Genomic DNA, 25389 nt, shown 5'->3' on the forward strand with positions numbered 1-25389 from the left:
AGGTTAACATAATGATGGTAGTATTGTATTCTAGATCTGGAAGATATTCTTTCAGAGATTGGAAAAGCCACTTTTTTGAATTACAACTGAAAGTTGTGGGATTATAGAAATTAAAATTCAAAAAATATCTTGACAAGTTTTGGTTATGCCTCTTATTTATTTCATCAGTTCCTTGCATTGTTTTGACTGTACTATTATGTGGCTTCAATTCATTATTATCCACTTACCTTCTTCTTTTCATCATCAATGTTAATGAAAACAAAGTGGGATAAGAGGCTGTTGTGAAGACACATCATTTGTTAGAAAATCAACAAAGATATCAGTTTCTTCTTGAGCAAATCTCATTCTGATCATTTGTGTGAATTTTGATTGAAGCATCGTGGCCTGCCTTCAGAACCCCAGAGGAATCTGCAGAGGCTTAAGGGATGTCATTTCAATGATTTTTGGTCAAATTGAATTTTGGAAACATTTTGGAAGGACTGTCTATGTGTCTTTGGGTTCACTGTTAGTCTGAGGTACAGTGTTGTCCACAGAGTGACAACGAGCATTCAGACTGTAATGCTGTATCAGTTGAATGTTGGGCACCTCTCAACCATGTTTCTTTTTATCCAGTTATTTGCATCAAATCTTGAAACTAATGATGACAAAATTGTGCCTGATGCTTGCTGAGTTTTTAAATTTCCCTTTTCTTCTCCATTCTCCTCCTAGACACATTGCAGGCTGGCTGAAGTTTGGAGCATGGCTACCAGCAATGGCAACAACGACTTTGCCATTATGAGCAATGGCGGCATCCCATCTAATGTGACAAGTCATGATCTCCTCTCAACCAGTGATGGCACTGCCACGATCCCCAACCTCCACACTAAGGAAACCCCAAGAGGAAAAGTGAGTGCAAATGGATGCCTTCAACTTAATGGCATGCTAAAAGCATCCTTCCTGCCTGTAGATGACCAAAGGACTCCCCAGGTGTTGTCACAGTGTCACCTTTGCCCATATCATCACCCACTGAATCACCATAGTAATCAACAAGAATGCCTTTCCCTGGCTGGCAATGCGGCACCATCTCCATTGACTTCCTGTTGCCCAAACCCTCATACTGAATACTCAGCATCTGCTTGCCAAAACCATGCACCCTTGTACCAGACCGCTTGCTGCCTCCAGTCTTCACCTTCATTCTGCCTACATCATCAATGGCCTGAACATTTTCAACACCAGCCTGTTCAACAGCATATAACCAGTATACGGTAAGAAAGTTGCATTTTATGTGGATTCTGGGCACAGTACAAGTTGCATTCACTTTTAAATTTTGCCTAGCTATGTAAGTGGAGATTTTGTAGTAAGCCCGAATGAACAAACATCTTCTTGGTGTGCTGCTTGCCTTATGGAGAGGCCTGAGCTCAAATCTATATAAATAAAAATGTAATGTGTGCTTGATTGTGGGATTCACATAACTCAAAAACTACTGGACGAATGGACACAAAATTTGGACACTACACCCCTAACAGACAAACAAGTGACCATCACTCATAAACCTCTCCCAACAAACAGCAGAAAGGACTTAAAACTCCCAAAAAGCTAAATGATATACAGCGCATGCACGAAAATGACAGCTCCCAGCATCCCCTAGACCAGGCCCTTTAGGGGAGGAGGATGCTCCCAATGTACTGCTTCCAAACTGCAACCTTGCTTCTCCCAATTCATACATATTTCCTATTTCCTATTCCTGGACTGCAACTCCCAGCAATCCTGCAGATGCATAAGATATATAGATTAGCTAGAGATAGATAGTAGGTGGATAGATCAATCAGGAGGACTGCTGGGAGTTACAGTTCAAGAATAGGTAGAGAAGGACGAAAGGAGAGAAAGAAAAAGGGAAGGGGAGGAAGGAAAGGGGGTAGGAAAGGAAGGAGAGAAAGAAAGGAGGAGAAAAAGAGGGAGGGAAGGTTGGCCACAGCAACACGTGGCAGGTACAGCTAGTAAACCATTGTTTTATTTAATTTTTTTCGTGTCAGGAGCGACTTGAGAAACTGCAAGTCGCTTCTGGTGTGAGAGAATTGGCTGTCTGAAAGGAAGTTGCCCTGAGGACGCTCAGATGTTTTGATGTTTTACCATCCTTGTGGAAGGCTTCTCTCATGTCCCCACATGGGGAGCTGGAGCTGACCTCTGTGCTCTCCCCGGTTTCGAACCTGCGACCTGTCGGTCTTCAGTCCTGCCAGCACGAGGATTTAACTCATTGCGCCACCGGGTGCTCCTTATAAACTATATTGAAATATATATATACACAATACAACCCCTCTTTTCACAGGACCGGTACCCGCAGTTGCACCTACTTGCATCCAATAAAATATATAATCTCTAGGAATTTTCTAGGTCCTCCAAGGTGATTCTCTGGGGTGCTTCCACCAGAATTTACCAAAAACTGGCCCTGAAGGAACTAGTAAATTCCATTGTGAGTGTAAAGGCTGGAAGCCAGTTCCAAAAAACGCTGTCTGGAGGTAGGGGGATTGTCAGCCAACATTACAGCATGCATGTTCTGACAATGTAATATTAAATGCAGGTGTCCTTCCATTTTTGTATGACACATTAATTAAATTTAGTGTATAATGAAACCACCTTTCATTACAGTATATGCCTACATTGTTAACTTTAATTGGGAATTGAAAGCTGGGGGAATGGTACTATTACAGAGGAAGGGAGCTCTGTACAAATGTAACTCAAAATTGAGACTTGGCAGGTAACCAACTCAGCATAGCAGGTTAGAGCATGTTTTTCAAGCCTGTGGAGCTTAACATTTGTCAGTGACCTAACATTAAAAGAATGAAGTGTTGATTCTTGGTGTTGTAAATCAATTGCTAAAAAACCAGAGTAATATGTTTGCTCTATTTTTCAGCTCAATTGGATTTGGCACAAAGTTTTTCTTTTAATTATAAAAAATGTAGTCAATTTAAAATATCAAAACACAGACACTCCAGTTTTGTTTCACTGTTTTAGAGTTGCAATCTCTAAAACAGTGTATACACTGCAATTTAAAAAAAACCCAACTGTTCAAAACTCACTAACTATTCTGCTCTGTAAAAGTGTGGAGTTCCACAAGCATGAGGCATGGTAATTGCATTTTATACCTTTTAAAATCTGCTCTGCATGATTCACATTTTAAATCAGTACAATTATATCCTCAGTGACTTCTGCATTAAAACTTTGTTGAACAATGTAGTCCAAGTATGATGGCCTTCCAACCGTAAGGTCTTGGCAGTGGGTCTGTAGGTGACTAGGTAACTCTATTCTTGACCCGCATGTTCTTCCACAGTGAGAACATCGATTTCCAGGTGGAAGGCGGTCCCAGTTGGCTTGATGTGCCTTCCTATTGGCACGTTTTTCACTGGAGGTCACAGCTGACCTCCAGTTAGAGCACTCAAGGCCCAGGGCTTCCCAGTTCTTGATGTCTATGCCACAGTTTTTAAGGTTGGCTTTAAGCCCATCTTTAAATCTCTTTTCCTGTGCAACAACATTCCGTTTTGCGTTCTTGAGTTGGGAGTATAGTAACTGCTTTGGGAGATAGTGCTCGGATATTTGGACGACGTTGCCAGTCCAGCAGAGTTTGCTGGCAGAGGACCATTGCTTCAATGCTGGTGGTATTTGCTTCTTCCAGCATGCTGACATTTGCCCACCTGTCTTCCCAAGAGATCTGCAGGATTTTTCGGAGGCAACACTGATGTAATCGTTCCAGGATTTGAGTGTGACCTCTGTAGACAGTCCACGTTTCACAGGTGTATAACAGGGTTGGGAGGACAATAGCTTTATAAACAAGCACCTTGGTATCTCTACGGATGTCCTGATCCTCAAACACTCTGCTTCTGAACTCCTGCTACCCATAGATTGGTGGGAGTTTTGGGGAGCAGGAGTGAAGAATTTGTGGCCCAAGATACTATAGTTTGCATCAAAAATAGCTTGGTCAATCATGTGATGGGTGTTGGGAGTCCATTACCATCCGGAGAAGCACAAGGATGTCACCACAGTAGAAAGATTTCAGTGCAACTCTTCAAAACACTCTCGTTTGTTGATTTGGTGAACAGTGAAGATTCTTGTAAAAAACAAACCATCTCTGGCTTAAGGTACTATATCACTTTAATAAGTTTTCAGGACAGTATTACAAATTAAGATTACAAGCTGGATCATATTTGCATTTCTTTGCTAGCCAAAAGGGCAATCATATGTCTTATGCCACAGATCGCACTATTCTGCAATGCATTTCTTTCGATTTTGTGCATGTAACATAAGGTGAAGAAGATCCTGTGGGAAGCCCTGCAGACTTTCTAACACTTGTAAAAAATTACCTTTTGTTGTTTCCAACAAATGGTGATCCTATCACATTTTTTTCTTGGAAAAATATATTCAGAAGGGTTTGCCTTTGACTTCTTCTGGGACTAAGAGAGTGTGACTTGCCCAAGATCACCCAGTGGATTTCTATGACTGAGCATGAAATTGAATCTTTGCCTTGGCAATCAGTCCAATGCTCATGCCTCTACACCAGCGGTTCCCAACCTGTGGTCCATGGAACTAAAATATTGTTTGCGGCCTCACCATTACTACACCGTTGCAACGAGAGCAACTAGTCTTGCAAAACCCTCTTATAGTGCTGAGGCTTATGAAATATGGTTTTCTGGGGATGAGCAGATGACAACTACTGGATGGTATATGTTCTGTATCAGAAACTAGAGTTGATGTGGTCTGTCCAATTTATTTATTTATTTATTTATTTATTTATTTATTTATTTGCTTTATTTCTATACCGCATTTTTCAGCCTAGATTAGGCGATTTCTGAATTGGCACCCCAAATAACCAAACCGAATCTAATATTGACCAAAAACCCTTTTGGTACTAATGTTGGAGAGTGGTCAAAGTGGTCCCTGGTCAAGTGGTGCCTGGTCAAAAAAAGGTTGGGAACCATTGCTCTACATCATGCTGAGTTTCAAAACTTAACCTGCTAATGTAAATTTAAAAAGAAATGCTGTTACAGTTTTTATATTGTAGTTATAAAGCAGTGGAATGGGTTTTCTCTGGAATATACTGCCAGTCTTCAGATTATCTAGAAGTATTAGACGATTTGGTTGGTGGCTGAGTGGCGGCAAAGAGAATAGTTTACATACAGTAGAGTCTCGCTTATCTAACATAAACTGGCTGGCAGAATGTTGGATAAGCAAAAATGTTGGATAATAAGGAGGGATTAAGGAAAAGCCTATTAAACATCAAATTACTTTATGATTTTACAAATTGAGCACCAAAACATCATGTTTTACAACAAATCAATAGAAAAGCAGTTCAGTATACAGTAGCGTTATATAGCAATTACTGTATTTACAAATTTAGCACCAAAACATTGCAATATATTGAAACAGTTGTGGATGCGGGAGGGAGGCAGACTGTGTTGGATAATACAGAACATTGGATGAGCGAAGATTGGATAAGCGAGAATCTACTTTATCTACTGTACTGTCTCTTGCTAATCACTGAGTCCAGCTCTGGTTAGTTGGGAGTTTCATATTTTTTGTTTCATCTTGGATTGTGTCATCTTAGGGTTTTTATATTGAAAGACATTCAAATAAGGTTAACTGCTCCTTTGTCTCTGTAGTACTAACAAATATTAGCTATGATGCCACTGCCGTTGTATCTGAAGGATCTTCTACAATTGTCAGCCTCCACAACTAATGTTGCCCACTACCTATTTGGCACATTGACTCTGACTCCTTAGTAAAACCCTATCTAACATTGGAGACCCTACCAAAAGCACTACTATCGCCAGCATAAGCTCTCGCCTCACAGAAGCACACAATCCCAACAGTGCAAAAAGGTAGTGTCATTGTTGGGCTGGATTATAGAGCAGAATGTATACATTTTATTACAATTGATCTATTTTAGAACTTTCATCATGACATCCCTATGAGGTAGGTGTGGAATAGAACTACTCCAGGCCACCAAACAAGTTTCATGGCTCAGTTCAGAAATAGAAGAAGACAGCACAAAAAAGAATAACAGGAGACTTTTCACACATGATCCAAGAAATCAAAAGGAAAATTTGAACCAAGAATGTCGATGTTCCACACTCATAACCAACTAGAAATTAAAAGCTGATGATAACAATACAACAGAGAACTATGTAAAAAAGATCAAAGGAAGACAAACTCATTCAAGGAAGATCTGTTTGAAGATGAACCTTCAATTTTAGAAAGTGAACTGGAAGCAGGACTGTTGATGGTAGGGTAACTTGGAGGTCTCAGATTCATGAGGTCTCCATAAATGAAAGCTGACTTCATGAATGTTAATAACAACTATAATCCAAATTTAAATCAAAATCAAGTTAAATTAGCTAAATTAAAATAATTACATTAATGGGTTTTTGTGGGTTTTTTCAGGCTATATGGTCATGTTCTAGAGTGGTCACCTCACTACCTCTGAGGATGCTTGCCATAGATGAGGTTGAAACGTCAGGAGAGAATGCCTCTAGAACATGGCCATATAGCCCGAAAAAACCTACAACAACCCAGTGATTCTGGCCATGAAAGCCTTTGACTATTATATTAATTAATTATCACTGATGGATCTATTTCAAATCACCCATTGGTCTATCAGCATATTCCAGTGTGCCTTTTGCCCATGGCTGCTCTTGAATGTTAGTCCATCATCATCACATTTGAGACTTCAAACTGTTTCTCTTTTTCCTCAGATCAGTTAGTCACAGAAAGCATTAATTTAGAAACCTAGCTTTATTAATGTTTTTTCACATATCCCATTTTCACTGTTATTGTGCATATGGAAAAATGTGCTCTGAGTTTGTTAAACTTTTGCCCTATTGCCATCGGCACTATGTTAATATTTCAAACTATATTGATAAACATTATAATAAAAACTTTAATAAAACTTTATTTATATTCCGCCCTATCTCCCCGTGGGGACTCAAAGTTATTGTTCACCAATTAAATACTGTATGTGCATGCTAAATTTGCTTTGTTCAATAAAGTATGTCATTAAATCGTCAATCCCAGGCATTGTAATTATTCCAATTAATGATTGCACTGCCTTTTTAGAACTAGGTTTTCTTTGCAGTTGCATAAAGACCTCTGGTTTTGGACTCTGCTTTGCAGTGCTGGAGTACCTGACGTCTTTTGACCTTTAGAATCTGGCTTTTGCAAATGGTAAAGTGTTTGAAAACTCATTTCCCATGCCCCACATCCCTCACCTTACAAGAAAGAGCAGAATAGCTGGCACTTAACCTAGTGATCTGTTAGTCCTTTGAACCATGGTGTCCAAATGAGTTCATTAGTATAATGAGAATAATGCCTTCCTCCGAAAAGCCACTCCTGTTTATTTAAAATAACTGGAGCTGAGTTCCATTCTTAATTAAGTAGAAGTCCCATTACAGACAGTTTTAAAGCTTAGAAGTTGCAGAAATCACACAAAAACTATATTTAACAGTGCTAAAACATAGCCCTGTATGAACTGTGCGAATCATACTGTAATTTAAGGATAGAGAGGTTTTTTGATTAGATAGATGAATGGCTTCCTTTCTCCAGACACTTAAATAACAAGACTCTAATTGTAAACAAGACACCAGACATTCTGAAAAAAGAGCAGAGTCAACAAGGGTACTCTTTTGCTTTTCAGCATTCTTGAATGTATATAAGTGCTAAAACACACACACACAGTTTATTTATGGAAGGTGGACTTCAAATATTTGTATACTTCAGGAAAAATAGTTGGATTTGAAAGCTTACTCACAGCATCGTGTCATTCTCACTAGACCTGCACTGTCATTTTTAGATCTGATCCACCCAGTCATAGCTCTTTAGAATTTTTGCAACAACCAAGTTTCCTCGTTTTTAAGACTCTGTGACAGCAAATAATTGATTTGTCAGCTAAAGATAATTGATTGTGGAGTCTAGCTCTGAATTAAAGCATGCAAAACAATTAAGAATGCATTTTTCTACTTGAATAATTTGCAATTTACTAAATGTGCCTCTAGCACATTATAAACTTAATTTTTCTCCAGTGTTTGAAATAATAATAATGAATCTTGATCGTGTGTTGGGGCTACATGAAGGAACTTGGCCACTGGTGCCCTGCTTGGAGTCTGGATGATGTGGAAGATGTGGAAGATGATTTTAAAGTGCAAAGGGGCAGCAGCTGGGGGTTGTGGAAACGTACTGAATTTTTCCTCTGCATAAACTCTTCCCTCAGTAGAAAACCTTTTTCTGAGGTCTTTTATTGCCTCTCAGACTCCAGAAGTAAAAAGAGGCTCCAACTAGGGGTTTAATGCCCAAGGATAAATGATTTTCGTAGGGTAGAGATGTATTCTACCAAAATGGTACATTTTATTCAGAATACAGTACATTTTATTGAGAGAACCAGCATGGTGTAATGATTTGGCTGGTGAACTAGAACTCTGGAGACCAGGGTTTGAATTCTTGCTTAGCAAGGAAAACCCATTGGGTTCACCTTGATCAAGTCACACATATTTGTTCAAACTCCCTCTGAACAAATATTACTAAGAAAACCTTGTGATAGGCTCGCCATAGAGTCAGCGTAAGTTGGAAATGCAAACAGCACTTTATATGGATTTAGTCTGGTATCTAGAATTTTTGGAATAAAATTCCCAGTGATAGGGATTGGACTCAACAATATGTTTTTTTCCCCATTAAACAGAATGTTGAACCTCTGACATTTTAGATTATTATCATTATTATTTGCCATATTTATATCCTGCCCTTCTCACCCCGAAGGGGACTCAGAGCGGCACACATAAAGGCACAATTCGATGCCATACAACACATCTCCAGCAAATAAAACATATACATTAAAACACTCACTAAAAACATTTTGTCATTAAAATTATTAAAATCACATAATCCAATAAAATAGTCCAGGCCTTTCCAGTTGTCATTGCACCATTCCATATTCATATATTGCACTGATAGATTATCCAAAAACTTGGTCCCACATCCACGTTTTCATTTTTTTTCCTGAAGGTCAGGAGGGAGGGGGCTGATCTGATGTCACTAGAGAGGGAGTTCCACAACCAGGGGGCCACCACTGAGAAAGCCCTGTCTCTCATCCCCATCAACCACACCTGTGAGGGAGGTGGGACCAAGAGCAGGGCTTCCCCAGAAGATCTTAAGCTCTGAGATGGTTTGTAGAGGGAGATATGTTCAGATAGGAAAGCTGGTTTGGAGAGCTAAGCTTACATCATTTCCCTTGATGTCTGCATGCAATAAACTCTTTCTTTGGAGGAGTGTTTGTTTATGTCCTCCACAGTCACTAGTCCAGTGGTTCTCAACCTGTGGGTCCCCAGATGTTTTGGCCTTCAACTCCCAGAAATCCTAACAGCTGGTAAACTGGCTGGGATTTCTGGGATTTGTAGGCCAAAACACCTGGGGACCCACAAGTTGAGAACCATTGCACTAATCTGAAATGTATCAGTTGGCCAATCTTCTTCAAAGCCTGGTTTCAACAGAAAGGATGTACAATTTTACAATAAAGCTTCTTCAAGGCAGTTTTATCATTGGGGGCTTTCAACTCATTTCTGACTTATGGCGAATCAAAGGTGACCCTATCACATAGTGTTTTATCAGAATGTGTTCAAAAGGAGATCTTTCTCCAAGCACTTATCTATGCTGGCTCTCTGAAGCAATTTACAACATAAAATTTAGAAACATTAAATGTATACTGATGTAATAGGTATCCTTTCATTTAAAAATGGACCAAGCCTTTAAGGCCCACTTAAACAGCGTTGTGATTTGTGTCCCGTGATTTTAATAGATTTTTTCCCCAATCAGTAATGACCTTTTGCAGAGTTACTTCTGCACCTTAATCAGAATTGTTTGGGCATGATTTTGACCTTGCAATGCTTCATAAAATCGGGAAATGCTATGAAAAGCTACAAATAAAATGTCCTACAGAAACCACTTCATACCATTTGGTTATCATTCAGGCCGATTCTGATTGAATTTTTTTCATTTAGTAGTAAATTTGGCTGTGGTGAAGAGGCACAAAAGGATCTCCGTTTATGAAGCATTTAGAAAACAGATATCTGCTCCAAATTAGATGTTGGCCTTTTGTCAAATGGTGACTCATGATGATATTAAGTTTTTGTTGTCTTTGAATATTTCAAAGACAATGTTTATTTAGCTTAACCCACCGAACTGTCTCTCCCTTAAGTGTCTCTAGAAATAAGTATCTGCAGAATAAACCACTGCATATTGATACATGTCCAGTAAAAAATTACATACATGACAACTGCCACTTCAGTTAGGGCAGTGGTTCCCAACCTTTGGTCCGTGGACCACCAGTGGTCTGCAAGAACTAAAATATGGTCTGTGGCCTCACTGTTACTATACCGTTGCAACGAGAGCAACTGGTCTTGCAAAACCCTCATATAGTGCCTAAGGTTATTAAATACGGTTTTCTTTGGGCGAGCAGATGGCGACTACTGGATAGCATATGTTCTTTATCAGAAAGTAGAGCTGATGTAGTCTTATCTAATTCAATTTTCTGAATCAGCACCCCAAATAACCAAACCAAAATCAAAGTTGACCAAAAACCGATTCGTAACCCTTTTGGTATTAATGTTGGAGAGTGGTCCCTGGTCAAAAAAAGGTTGGGAACTACTGAGTTAGGGCAAAGCATATTTTGGGCAGAGAAAAAGTCAAGAAACTGCCTTTTCTGTTGTCTCTCCATATCCAGTTCTTCCCCACGTCACACTCTATAGGGTTGTAAGTATGTGTTTACTGTTATAAATGCACATCTCCAACCAGTAGGACTATCTGGATCTATCGAGATAGACATATGTGATAGCTATCCTGGCAGGACTTGTTAGGTATTGTAGTCCAACTCACTTAAAAGGGAACAGGATAACGAAGATTTCAATAGAGGGATGAGCAGCTGAGACAGGGAACAGTGGCAGAAACAGAGTGATGCACTGAACAATTCTTTGTCCTCCTTCTCCCTGACCTTCCCAATATTTTCATACATGAAACTGCTTCGTTTTAATACATTTGTTTATGTCTAACTTGATTTGACATAAAATCATCCCATAATTCTATAGCTGAGAGGCAGAAGGCATGCTGTATAGACAAAAAGAATACTATTATCAAACGCTGCTTGTTTGGATTAATAGTTTTAGATTAGGAAGTTATTTCCATTTGCATCTGTGTATACAGCAATGGGTTCTCAGCTATTTCTCCTCCAGACCTTTTGGACCTCAATTCCCAGAAGTCCCGACTAATATGGTTAATGGTTACGAACTCTTGGAACTGAAGCCCCAAACATCAGAATGGTCCAAATCTAGAAGTCCCTGATCCTGCTTTAAGAATGTAGGATTTGGAAAGAAGGAGGAATTTCTGCTTTTATCTAGTCAGTGATTTGACATCAGAGTAGGGCTCCTCACAGTTCATGTTATACCACTGAATGAGTATGAACAAGCATTTTGTGAAACCAACAGATGATTGGCTCATTTTGCCCATTTAGAAGACTTGTAGAGAGTAGAAGAGAAGCTGTTGTTATTCAGATTGCCCTGGCAAATATATTCATAGCATTGTTAATGGAAATAAAAATCAGACAGAGTGGTCAATGTATTTATCTCCAAATAGGAGAATGATACTGAGAATTCTAGAAGTGGAAATGCTTTTTGCACATATTGTCAAGGGAAATAAATGAAAGACATATCCAGCTATAAGCAGCATCGAGTTTCACTTCTCATATATGGAGTGCCGCAGGGTTCAGTCCTGGGCCCAATACTATATAACATCCTTATTAATGACTTAGATGAAGTGCATGCTTATCAAGTTTGCAAATTACACCAAATTAGAAGGGATAGTTAATACTTCAGAAGACAGGATCAGAATTCAAAAGGACCTCCTTCTACCATCATTGGAGGTCGCCACGACCATTCCAACGCGATATGCTCTATATACCAGGTCCTAGGGAAGTGCACTTGGAAAGCCCCTGCCTATTTCTGCCCCTGCCTTATGGAATTCCTTGCCTCCCTATTTGAGAGCCATGTGTGACTTAGGGCATTTTATCCTGGCACTTAAGACCTGGCTTTTTACTAGAGCATTTGACCCATGTTAATTTTAATATTTGTATGTATGTGTTTTATCCTGTATAATTTCTGCAATGTAAATCGCCTGGAGCATCTCGGATGGAGGGCGATTAATAAGTAATTAAAGGTGGTGATGATGATGATGATGATGATGATGATGATGATGATGATGATGATTAGAGAGCTGGGCCAAAACTAACAAAATGAAGTTCAATAAGGCCATATGTAAGATACTACACTTAGGCAGAAAAAATGAAATGCAGATACAGGATGGGTAAGACCTGCTCAACAACAGTCCATGTGAAAAAGATTGTGGAGTCTTTATGGACAACAAGTTGAACATGAGCCAACAGTGTGATGCAGCAGCTCAAAAAGCCCATAGGATTTTGGGCTGCATCAAAAAGATGTCTAGATCGAGGGAAGTCATGGTGTCTCTCTATTCGGCTTTGGTCAGACCTCACCTGGAATACTGTGTCCAATTCTGGGCACAACAATTTAAAGGAGATATTGACAAGCTGGAAGATGTCCAGAGGAGAGCAACTGAAATAATCAAAGCTCTGGAGACCATGTCCTTAAGACGAAATCTTAAAGAACTGGATATGTTTAACCTGAAGAGGAGACGTGATTGCCATGTATAAATATGTGAAAGGATGTCATAAGGAAGATGGAGCAGACTGGTTTTCTAATGCCCTGGAAACTAGGACTCAGAGCAATGGGTTCAAATTACAGGAAAGGATATTCCACTTAAACATTAGGAAGAACTTCCTAACTGTAAGAGCTGTTCAGCAGTGGAACTCTCTGCTTCAGTGTGTGGCAGAAGCTCCTTTCTTGGAAGTTTTTAAAAAAGAGGCTGGATGGCCATCTGACAGGGGTACTTTGTGCTTTTCCTGCATTGCAGGGGGTTGGACTAGATGACCCATGTGGTCTCTTCCAACTCTCATCTCTTCTATGACTGAAAACTTGGATGTGGAACCAAGTATTTGGATAATTGATTAGTACAATATGTCAGCTTGGAATGGTGCAGTGATAACCGGAATGGCCTGGACAATGATATTAGATTATGTGATTTTAATAACTTTAATGTTTATATGTTTTAGCAGATGTTTTAATGTTTATATTTTTTTATTTGCTGGATAAGTATTGTATGTAATGTATGGCATCAAATTGTGCCTCTATGTGTACTCCTCTGAGTCCTCTTCGGGGTTGAGAAGGGCGGGATATAATTTAAATATGTCAAATAAATAAAATGTGTGTGTGTGTGTGTGTGCAGGAGAATACCACATATACATAGAGAGAACAGGAGTGGGTGGGGGCGAGAGTTATGGCAATGAACTTGAAGTACATTAGAATTTTGTAAAAAAATTCCTGTAAATCCCAACATGTGAAATATTTAATTTCATTTAGAAAAATAGAAAAAAAAGCAGTGGTTTAAACTTTAGCTGCACCTGTATGACTAGTTGACAGAAGAAGATATGGAAAATGAAGAGACTAGTAAAACTGATAGTGCTATAGAAGAGATATTAGTGCTTTTTAATATAAAATATGGAGCCATCAGTGGTGCAGTGGCTTAAACCCTTGTGCCGGCAGGACTGAAGACTGACAGGTTGGAGGTTTGGATCCAGGGAGAGTGTGGATGAGCTCCCGTTGTCAGCACAGACTCCCCATGCGGGGACATGAGAGAAGCCTCCCACAAGGAAAGTAAAACATTAAACATCTGGGCGGTTTCCCAAGTCGCACCTGACACACACAAAAAAATAGTTAATTAGTAACACTGTTTATTAGGAAAAAGCCAGTCTTTGATTTCATTTTTTATGAATGCTTCCATTAGAAAATACATAACGGTTTGGGACCCACCTACCTGCATGACCGCATTTCTGTGTACAAACCCACACGATCTCTTCGATCATCTGGAGCGGCCCTGCTCACTCTCCCACCTCCTTCGCAGGCGCGATTGGTGCGGAGAGGGCCTTCTCGGTGGTGGCCCCCGACTCTGGAACTCACTTCCCAGGGACATTAGACATGCCTCAACATTGGCAGTCTTTAAGAGGAGCCTGAAAACGTGGTTGTTCCAGTGTGCCTTCCCAGAATAAGAAGAACTCTCAACAATATGTCCTCACAATGCACTTTAATACTGACTTAGGATGGACTGTGCTCCCTCATTTCTCTCTGAAAAATCCTATCCTAGTTATATTTTACCTTGTTCACGTCAGCATATTTTCAATTTTAATCTATTACATTTGACCCGGCCATTTTTAAAATTGTTTATGTCACTATTGATTGTTCTTTGTTTATGTGATTTATATGATTTGTATTTTACTGATTGTTTATTGATGTTGTGTTTATTGATGTTTTGTTTGATGTACTTTGGGCTTGGCCTCATGTAAGCCGTACTGAGTCCCTTGGGGAGATGGTAGCGGGGTACAAATAAAGTTTATTATTTATTATTATAACATTGTGGGTGAACTACAACTCCCAGAATTATGGGTCAGTCCTCCCCAAACCAGGCCTGCATGCACAGTTGGCCAGGTTGGGGGTGTGTGCCAAGTTTGGTCCAGATCTGTTGTCGGCTGGGTTCAGTGCTCCTGGGGGGGGGGGTCACAGTTCTTTGCCATGAAGCAGGGTGAACTACAACAGTTTCTCAAGTCACTCCTGACACGAATATATATATAAATGACTGCAGATCCTTAACAAACAAGCTGCAAGTTAGCATCTCTGTTTACTTTTATATTTTGTTTATTTGTTTTTCAAAATGTAATATTTAAAAATAACTCACAGAGTATCTTTCGAGAAAAGAAAGACCACAATTCAAACAATAGTGATGCTCGACTTTGTCATAAGCAACACCCTTATCCTTTTCAAGCAGTGGTTGCGAGACAGCTATTTCTTGACCTACAACGTTATTGCTAAAGGTGTTTCTGGCACACAATGTTTAGAGGAAATGGATATAAAAAAACTTTAATGGATCCACGGAAACGTGGGATTCAAGCCCATGCCTGACTCTTTCCTTCCACTATTTTTAAGTGTCTTCTGTTCTGCGTAAAATGATGAAATCCTTCAAGTCTGAAATGTTAAAGGTCACACCTGCTATCAAACTGGGTTTTTAAAAAAAAATATGCATTAAAAACTGTGCACCAGAATGAATCCTACACTGTAACCAATATGTTGCAGCTGCCTGTGACAACTTTACTGCATCAGATGGTTAGAAATTGTATTCCTCTTAGACTGCAGCACTCCAAAAAACTGTTAATTGGACTCTAAAATAAAGATATTCATAGCAAAAGGGAACATTCTTGCACACTTAATGGAAGGCAATGGTGCAAAATGTTAAAAGTTATGAGGTTTTATTTAGTCCATCAAGGAAGTACAGAGATAAAAGGGGGTCTCAAGTCCAAACCCCTACAATGCAAGAGTAATCAACTATAGTGCTCCAGAAAGATGGCCATCAACCAAGGATAGTCCACACCACTCCCAGGCAATTTGTTTAATTGTTAAACTATTATGATTGTTCCTAGTGGTCAGGTGGAAACATTTTTTCATGTTGATTTGAATCCATGTCCTAGTCTCTGAAGGAGCAGCAGAAAAGAAGCTTGCCCTATACTACTACTACTACTATTATTATTATTATTATTATTATTATTATTATTATTTTATTGATTAGCCCTTAGGCCATCCTTACATGATAGCCCTTCACCTATTTAAAGACAGCTGTGATAGCTTGAGTTACTACTTCTGAACCTTTGTTATTTTTCTTGTACCCATATGTCTGTATCTTGGTCCCCGTCCCCCCCCCCCAAAAAAAAGCATTTGGAACTGTCCTGTGAGGTTCACCTTTTACTCATTTGAGGAGAGTTTGTAAAGTTTTTCTATATGTGAATGTATATAGGATGGGTTTGTGTGTTTATATTTATGTATGATCATTTTTAAAAAAGCCATTAAAACATTTCCACATAAGAAATACACCAGCTTGGGCTTACCACTGGAAAATCTTTTCTAGCTTTTAATCTGGGGAAAGAAGAAGGATTCAAGAATGAATTGTTATTTATTTTCAATAGTATGCCTTGGTATAACTAGCACTTCATGACTGAAAGTGCATATGATTTATACACATATAAAATGATTGTATGGGACAGAACTTTGAAAATTATCAGTGTTTAATTTCAAACCTTTTGGAGCCTCTTGCTTATTTAAACCACACTTTAGAATCTCATCTTCTCCAAATGTGATGGTCAGAACAGAAAAATATGTTGGCGAAGGTTGGTGCGAACTCTTGGTTGTGGGTGGAAGGAAATATTTGAATACTAAAACAATTCTATGTCTTATTTTCAGGCCAGCCAGAACGTTAACATTGCCAAAAAGGTAGGCATGTGTAATTCCTTACTTATTGTTGTGTTACTAGCCACAAACATATGCCTAACAGTAAGAAAGACAGAGGATGAGACTAAAAGAAATTGTGAGCCAGGGGGATGTTTTGATATTTTTCAAGGGGACAGAACAAGAACATCCCTGATGATATCTGCCCGCTGACAGCTAAACCTTGGTTATGCCAATTGGCTCCAATTCTAGTGTTTTCACCATCTACTTTAAAATGATTGAAATCCTCTGTAGTCATTTTTGGTCTCTTAATGCTTATCAGTAAACCTTTCTTTGTGCATTTTCCTTCTTCAGAATTAGTTTTTGCTGTTTTCTGGTAGCAGTGTAGTGTCACCTGTGTGTCCTATACTGTCGATGTCCATTCCTTCAATTTTCATGACTCTTTCCTCTGGATTTAGTCCTGCTTCATATGTTCAGTGTACGTGTTAAACAGGGTTATAAATGCAGCCTTATCTGATCCCCTGGCCAATTGGAAACTATTCAGTTTCTCCACATTTTGTCCTGATGGTAAGGTTTCACATCAGAATAATCAGATGTTACGGCACACCCATTTGAAGTCATCTATGAGTTTTTTTTCTCTACACAATCAAAGATTTTTCCAGAATGCATAAAGCAAGAACTGATTTTATTCTGAAATTCTTCGGTGTGCTCCGTTATCCAACATATATTTGTTTCTGGAATCCCTAGAGTCCTGTTTCTTGGAGATCAGAATGTACATTGAGTGTTTCCATCTGTAGATCATTGTTTTGTTTTCCATATTTGGAACAGATTTTAGTTAGAACTAGGGTATATTCTCTTTCTATATATTGAAGCAGCTCTATTAGTATGGCCTCCATTTCTGATGGCGATACTATGGAAGAATATTAATTCTCCCTCCGAGAATACTTTAATTATGTCTTCATACATACGAAAAGGGTTTGCATTCTCATAGCTTGTATTGATTGTGTTGTGGTCCTTGGATCTTTATTTTGTTGGGATTTACTTGTGATAACCAAAATAAACAGACATGAATTTGTGGCTAAACACTGTTTACTTTTATGCTTGCTTCGTAGTGTTTCACTTTGCTGAGCTCTATATGACATTTTCCTGTATTGTAACATAATTGCATTAACTCCCTTAAAACCTTCACAAACGAGCTGGAGCCTAGCCCATCTCAAGTTCTAATATTGCAGAAAATGTATTCTTGGAATTAAATATGGAAACATCCTGACCAAACCAAAACATGAATTTAAAGCGAGAAATTTGAAAATTGCTTCTTATTGCTTAGTCTACAGTAATAATTATTTTAAATATGACTTTTTTTCTACACTGAAGGTGCCAGAATATTTAAATTAAATGTAGGGCAGTTTCAATTACTATTCTTTATCTTAAGTTTTACAACTTAAGAACTCTATTTTTGACCAAACCAGAAATAGTATATAGTGGGGAAAGGAATCAGACTGTACCTGTTTAAACATTTGGGATAAATATTCATCAACGGAACTCAATGTTTTGACGAGGAACTGGTTGAAAAGTAAGGCCTATGTGTTTGGAAGTATTACCTCCAAAAGAGCTACAGAATTAGTGGTGCCTTACTTTAAATCTCCTGCTATAGATATGAGATCCAGTCGAATCCTATTTAAATAAAACAAAGATGATAGTAATCTTTTTAAACCTAATTATGTACATTGAAAGCAGCAATCTAAAGCAACCCAGTCTCTTGGCTTCTTTTTCTTTCTTGGAATTTATCCCTTATTAACAGAGATTTTCTATTTTATTCTAGCTATGCAGCTTTGATAGCTGATTGGCCTGTGGTGGTTTTGGGCATGTGTACTGTGCTAATTGTGGTCTGTGCATTGGTTGGAATACTAGTCCCAGATCTTCCAGATTTCTCTGATCCATTATTGGTAAGTAAATATTATTATCTAGTACTGTCAAAGCATTGTGTTGGCATATTCTTTTTTTTATCAGCAAAAATGGTTAAGCAGAGAACAGCGAGGAATTCTTAAGAGATTTTTTTTGCTGCTATCAAATGCAGATGTCCACAAACCCCAAATCTGAATATTTATGAACTTGGGTAGTTGAGTCCAGATGTTTTCAAATATGTGTTGCAGCCGCTGATCTTTTTATTCAATGGCAAAAGCTAAAACGATATCTCCCAGAAATACCTTTGGAAGTTATTTGTGTTTTGAAGTTATTGCAGAAGACAGTACCAATAATAATCAGGTCAGTGGATTTGTTACGAATTTGAGAAAAAAATCCGTTGGAGAATGGTTAGCTGTGGCACAGACCCCATCCAGGCGACAGGATGCCCACTTCTTCCATTGAATGTTAACATCTTCATTGTCTTGATGAGGGAACTCAAGAAACAGTGGAAGTATTTCTCTTCTTAAACATACATGTAACATTGTTATTTGTTGAATGTACTATACCTTAAAGAGGAAGAAAACATGATCATAGTCTTTCACCAAAGTGACTCCCAGTACTATCAACAAAAGTGTACTCATGGAATCATTTATTAAAGGGTGAGCCCAAGCTTACGGAAATCTAATTTAATAGGTCCACAGGACTAAAAAATAGGATTTGGAAAATTGTGTTCATTTTAGCCTGTGTGCTTAATTAAGCATTTTGACAGTCCTGAGATCATGCAGAACCACAGCATTGAAGGGCTTAGAATGCAAATAAATCCTGAAAAAGAACAACTGAAGAAACGATGGCCTTTTTTTGCACACAATAATTTCCTGGTAACATTATTGCAGTAGGCTGCTTGCCATTGTTTTTTTCTCCACACTGCCACAGACAACTGATAGGGTGGTTTTACAGCATCTTGAAGTCTAACCACATGACAGCAGCCAGTACACATGCTGTGCCACCACAAGCGCACAGAGCATTTGAGTATAACACCTGCTGTGGATATGGCTTTGATTGGGTTCATGCTGTGGCTTTTTCTTATGGTGACAACTCACTCGTGCCTCATTTAAAATAGTTTCATTCATGTCTAAACTTGATATAAGCAATATTGTAATATTGCGGTGTCTTGAGATGGGGAATACTGAACATCCAAAAACTGGCAGAACAAAAAAAAGGATATTTTATTAACAACAGAGGTATTTTTCCAACACGGACCATCACAATAGATTACTTGTAAAAATAATCATGATGTCATGGGGAAGAACCAAGTGTTTGAGCGATTTAGCCTTGAATTGCTGTAATGTCAATGGACATTAAATATGTCACTGTTCATGGCTAAATACACTATTAAACAACACAGGATAATTCGTAAGACATTTCCTAATTTTGTAAACATTACTTGAGAAATTTCAGATCATCCAGCCAACCAAGGGTGAAGAAATGCTGCCTCTTGATCCCCACTGACCCATCCGAATTTTATTTTAAAGGACAATATTGTCTATAGCAATGGTTCTCAACCTGTGGGTCCCCAGATGTTTTAGCCTACAACTCCCAGAAATCCCAGGCAGTTTCCCAGCTGTTAGGATTTCTGGGAGTTGAAGGTCAAAACATCTGGGGACCCACAGGTTGAGAACCACAGGTCTATAGAGTTTGAAGAGGTGGGGAATTTTCCATGAGCGCTGCAACCTTTTTTAGCCCAGTTCTATGTGTGTGTGTTTGGATTGTGTTGTTTTTAAAGAAAAAAACTGAAAGTGTTTTCTTGTACTTCCAGGCTTAAAAGCCACCCAGTTCTGGGAGAAAGGCAGAATATAAATAAAGAATCATAGAATCATTGAGTTGGAAGAGATCTCGTGGGCTATCCAGCCCAACCCCCTGCCAAGACGCAGGAAAATCGCATTCAAAGCACCCTCGACAGATGGCCATCCAGTCTCTGTTTAAAAGCCTCCAATGAAGGAGCCTCCACCACACTCTGGGGCAGGGAGTTCCACTGCTGATCAGCTCTAACAGTTAGGAAGTTCTTCCTCGTGTTCAGGTGGAATCTCCTTTCCTGTAGTTTGAGGCCATTGTTCCGCATCCTAGTCTCCAAGGCAGCAGAAAACAAGCTTGCTCCCTCATCCCTATGACTTCCCATCACATATTTATACATGGCCATCCTGTCTCTCAATAACAAGAGAAGCCCATGGGATGCAACCCCCTTCCCCAGCAAAATTGCCCCATACTCATAAAAGGAGACTTTGAAAGTTTAAAAAAAAGTTTGCATGGGTGGGGTGCCCTCTGAGATCTGGGATGAACACTGGAATTTGCCCATCTCTCAGGGTGAGAGTGGATATCAAAAGAAAACTGAGGTTGCTACACTATAAAAAACAGTATTGCATACTATGGTGCCTTTCTGATAATGTGGTCATATATAAATATCTGGTGTTACCATATCTGGAGTACTAAGTGCTGTTCTGGTAACAGCTTTGCAAAAAAGATATTACAGAGGTAGGAATTGTTCTGCTTGTGGGCTTTCCATAGACATCTGGTTGGCCACTATAGACCAGATTGACCTTTGGTCTAATCCAACTGGACTTTCTTTGCTTCCTTAGCTATAAAGCCTCATTCCATATTGTATTTTTCTCTCTAAGGTGTACAGCAATTGCCTTGAGCCCTTACATAATGTATTTTTTCATGTATTTCTTTGTGTTCCACCTCTTCAACCCAGAAGCCCGGAAGGTGTTTGTAGAGCCAATGTATACTAGTAAAACTCATTCATTAGTTTTCATTTTTGTCTTCCTGTTAAATCAAAGGCTAATAGGCACTAAACAGTTTTCTAATATTCTGCTTTAGGGTTTTGAGCCAAGAGGAACTGCTATAGGGCAGAGGTTGGTGACGTGGAACAATATGGTGAAAAACACAGGCTACAAAGCAACCTTAGCAAACTATCCTTTTAAATATGCAGATGAACAGGCTAAGAGGTAAGGACTTCCAGGCACATTCTCTTTTTTATGGCATAGATTATTTACATACTTTATAGCTAGGTGTATGAAATGAAATACGGGAATATTAAAAATGAACTGTTTTTCCTTTCATATAATAGAAATAGAATGCCACATTTTTAACATCTGGCTCATTTAACCAGCGTTAATAAAAAGCGACTTGCTAAAAAAATTACAGTGTAATAAAGCTGTTTGATTATTTAAGTTCTTAAACCTTAAGAACTCATGTGGACAGAATATATTTTCTTGGGAAGTAATTTTCCCCCAGCTATAATGAATGAAGGTGTATCACCCAGTTAGGATAAAATCTATTATTTCTCTATTCATGTTATTCTTTATCTATTTAATGGGCTGATTTACAAAGAGGAAAGGTCTTTGGAAATATCAGTTCTTGGTGTATTGTTGCAAGTTTTTTGGGCTGTATAGCCATTTTCTGGAACATAGCCATACTGCCCGAAATACTTACAACAACCCAGTGATTCTGGCCATGAAAGCTTTCGACAATACAAGTTCTCAATGTTTTGATTTTACCTGCATATCCCCAGGGTTGTGTCCAAACACCTTCTTGTTAAATCCAGAGTTTCCATCACTCTTTCTCCCTTGTATTTTCCTCCTTTTGTGTGACGTCACAAAAATGCAACATTTCAGAAAATCATTTCCATCCATTTACTTTGAGCCTTCTTCATTAATATTCATGAGTTATAGTCAAGATTCTAAAATGGTTAGCAGATTGCGCTAGTTAAACATTAGGATAATTTTGCTTTGGTACAAAAAAAAATCTCTTTCTGTCATTTAATATCTGTGGAAGCTGCGTTCTGGAAAAAATAGCTATGTGTTTTTTGCGGCTGATATCTTAGCCAGTTTTGAGATAATATAGACCAGCAATTCCCAACCTGTGGTCCATGGACTTCCAGTGGTCCGCAAGAACTAAAATATGGTCCGTGGCTTCACCGTTACTACACCGTTGCAATGAGAGCAACTGGTCTCATGAAACCCTCTTATAGTGCCAGGCCATGGGGATGATGTTGGGAGGGGAGAGGCTGACTACCCACAAAAGGTGTGACAAGTAGCCTTCTGACTGCTCCTTCTCCTCCTCCCTCCATGTGGCACCTGGAAGTGGGGGCGCCCTGATGTCTTCGTTTTTAGGCCTGTTCCTCAGGTTATTTGAAGTGCTTATTCATAAAATTGCCTTGGTGCTGTTCCTCAGGTTATTTGAAGTGCTTATTCATAAAATTGCCTACATCAGCTCTAGATTATTAAATATGGTTTTATGTGGGCGAACAGATGGCAACTACTGGGTGGCATATGTTCTGTATCAGAGCTGATGTGGTCCATCCAATGCAATTTTCTGAGTTAGCACCCCAAATAACAAAACCAAATATAGAGTTGATCAAAAACTGATTTGTAACCCTTTTGGTACTAATGTTAGAGAGTGATCCCTGATCATGTGGTCCCAGGCCAAAAAAAGGTTGTGAGACAAACAAAGAAGTAAAGGTATGTATCATTTCAGAAAATGTTGAGTAAATAAAAACTCATCAGAGAAATAGGAATTATAAAGTCCTTGGTAATCCTGGGAGTTCCCTGGAGATACTTTGGGATGATGTAAACATTGGATAGATTTCCAAAATAAAACTTCCAAATAATGTATTTTGAAGAGTTCTGACAAATTGCAGCATTCAGTTAATGATGGGGACTTTAATTTAATGGATGGGACATTAAATAGTAGGGTGTTCCTTTATTTTCCTTCCCACTGCTGTCTCCCTTCCTATGTTCACCTTCTCAGTTGGCTTCCAAGGATTTCCAATCCTTTTTGAGAAGATTTGGGAGTTTTGGCAAGCTAGAAGAGGGGAAAGGATTCAATTCTGCCAATGGTTTCCATTCTGTTCACAGATGGCCTGCATTGGTTCCAACCAAATGTAATGATAATTTGTTCCCCTGTCTGAGTTGGTTTTTCAATCAGCTGCTTCATGAAAATGTTAGTTTTTCCTAAGAGCATTTTTATTTCTCTTTTTGTTTTTTTGAAACACCCGGCAACTGCTGAAAGCGTGTAATTGGTTTAGATGCTACAGATTATGTATTTTTTTTCTTTTAGCCATCGAGATGACAGATGGTCAGACGACCACTATGAAAGAGAGAAAAGGGAGGCAGACTGGAATTTCCACAAAGACAGCTTTTTCTGTGACATTCCAAGTGAGTTAAGTAGTTTTGAGCATATGAAATGTTTTAGAAAATGCCTTCCACTCTAAAATAAAACAGGTCTTGTGTGGAGGAATTTTGAACTGATATTTTGTATGCTTTCTACCACACTTTTTAGTTTCTGAGAAAAAAGAGAAGTAAGCTATAAGTCATGCTACATTTGAATTACTGCTACTATAGTATCTTCCCCACAGAAATAGGAAATAAAAACATTGCCCACTGATATATTTTCTGGTGGTAGATTTTCATTTCCTTGCTCATTGAGGTTTGTGATAGAAAACGAATTAGAGATTGGAAAGGTTTTGGGTTTGTTTTTTTCTGTTTTGGATTATAGCCGCTGGAACCCCTAAGCAACATAGCCAAACTCTAGAAAGAAGTGACATTTTGTTCTATTACTACTGCTACTACTATTACTACTACCACAAGGGTTATCTGGAAAGTCAGGTTACAAGACATGTAGCTCTCATGGGGAATTTTCAGGGAGGAAGTTGGTATCTCTGCCGGGTAACAGGAATGAGCAGGGCCAGTTGTCAGTAGCTCATCGACTGGCATTGTGGTGAAGGTTGGAGATGAGCGTCCTCATTCCATTTCCCTCCAAGTGCGAAGTTTGTGCTGTAATATGCTACCTAAACAGTAAAGTTATGAATACTACTGCGATTTGTCACGAAATTATAATGTCAAGACAGCATGTGACAAAATTGGTACGGAATATATTGTGAAACCATGCAGAAATTTTGCAGAGCCATCCAAAACAAGCATCATGTGATGCTGACGGTGGGAATCTATCTCCTTTATGACAATGTGCATCTGCACACCATGCATGCAACACAAGACTTGTTGACTTCATTTGGCCGGGATGTTTTAAGCCCCGATCTCACACCCAGTGACTATCATCTGTTCACTGGGTGGAAAGCACTTTTCCAACGATGATGAGGTAAAAATCAAAGTGACGAACTGACTGAAAAAGGTGGAGGGAAACTTCTATGGCACAGGCTTCAAAAACTCATCCCAAAATGTATTGAACTGAATGGTGACTATGTGGAATAGTAATGTAATACCTATGCTACAATCCATGTAAGTTTTATTAGAATATATTCATTCTTTGTATTTTTAAAAAAATCTTGTAACCTTACTTTCCAGATAACCCTTGTAACCCAAGGGTTACTTTCCGGATAACCCAAGACCGAAGTTGGTATGGGAGATGAATTAGATTCTAAAGTTCTTGCCAGTTTTCTACTTCAATGGGACAGGCAGGATGATCTGCAAACCTATTCCCGTTGCTTTCAGAATAAATCCTCCTTTCAGTCTTACCCATTCATGCCCAGTAGCGCAAGAGGTCAATTTAACTGCAGTATCAAAACTATAGTGATGTTTAAATGTCTTAATATTTTAAAATAATGCACATAATTTATGTAATTTATGAATATATTCATATTAGAAAGTGATTACACAGCAGGAAGCATAACATAAGGAACATGGGGAAATCACCTCTAAGCTCCTACAAAATTTGTATGCATCCATTTTCTTGCCAATTGATTTCTGGATCTTAATAATGTGCAGACGAAAGGCAGGGTTCACAATAGCACCGGAAGATAAATTAAACTGAGAAATAAAGATTGGTACAAGATACAGCTGCACTGAAAGCACCATCTAAAATTTCCCCTGGTATTGAGGGTTATATTTTCTCTGTAATAACTATTCTTTCATCTTTCTGAAGTTCTGTGAAATTTTCTTATTTTCAGGTGATCGCTATTCAAGAGTTGTATTTACATCAGCTGATGGAGAGAATTTATGGAATTTACCAGCAATAAAATCAATGTGCAATATAGATAATTCGAGGGTAAGAAATTTTTTTTAACTTT

General features: G+C 38.7%; 1 protein-coding gene across 2 annotated transcripts in view; it reads left to right on the forward strand.

Moving 5' to 3' along the window:
• The window catches only part of DISP1 (dispatched RND transporter family member 1), a 98306-nt gene that overhangs the window by 61307 nt on the left and 11610 nt on the right, over positions 1-25389 (forward strand). For both annotated transcript variants that reach the window (XM_060754209.2, XM_060754208.2), the window contains exons 2-7: positions 709-1244; positions 16419-16448; positions 18226-18349; positions 21183-21310; positions 23424-23521; positions 25270-25367. In XM_060754209.2, coding sequence (XP_060610192.2) covers positions 739-1244; positions 16419-16448; positions 18226-18349; positions 21183-21310; positions 23424-23521; positions 25270-25367 — 984 coding nt within the window. In that variant the 5' untranslated portion in view covers positions 709-738. The remainder of the gene's footprint in view (positions 1-708; positions 1245-16418; positions 16449-18225; positions 18350-21182; positions 21311-23423; positions 23522-25269; positions 25368-25389) is intronic.

The sequence above is a fragment of the Anolis sagrei genome, chromosome 1 (genome assembly GCF_037176765.1).
Source record: "Anolis sagrei isolate rAnoSag1 chromosome 1, rAnoSag1.mat, whole genome shotgun sequence".
NCBI classification, from domain to species: Eukaryota; Metazoa; Chordata; class Lepidosauria; order Squamata; family Dactyloidae; genus Anolis; species Anolis sagrei.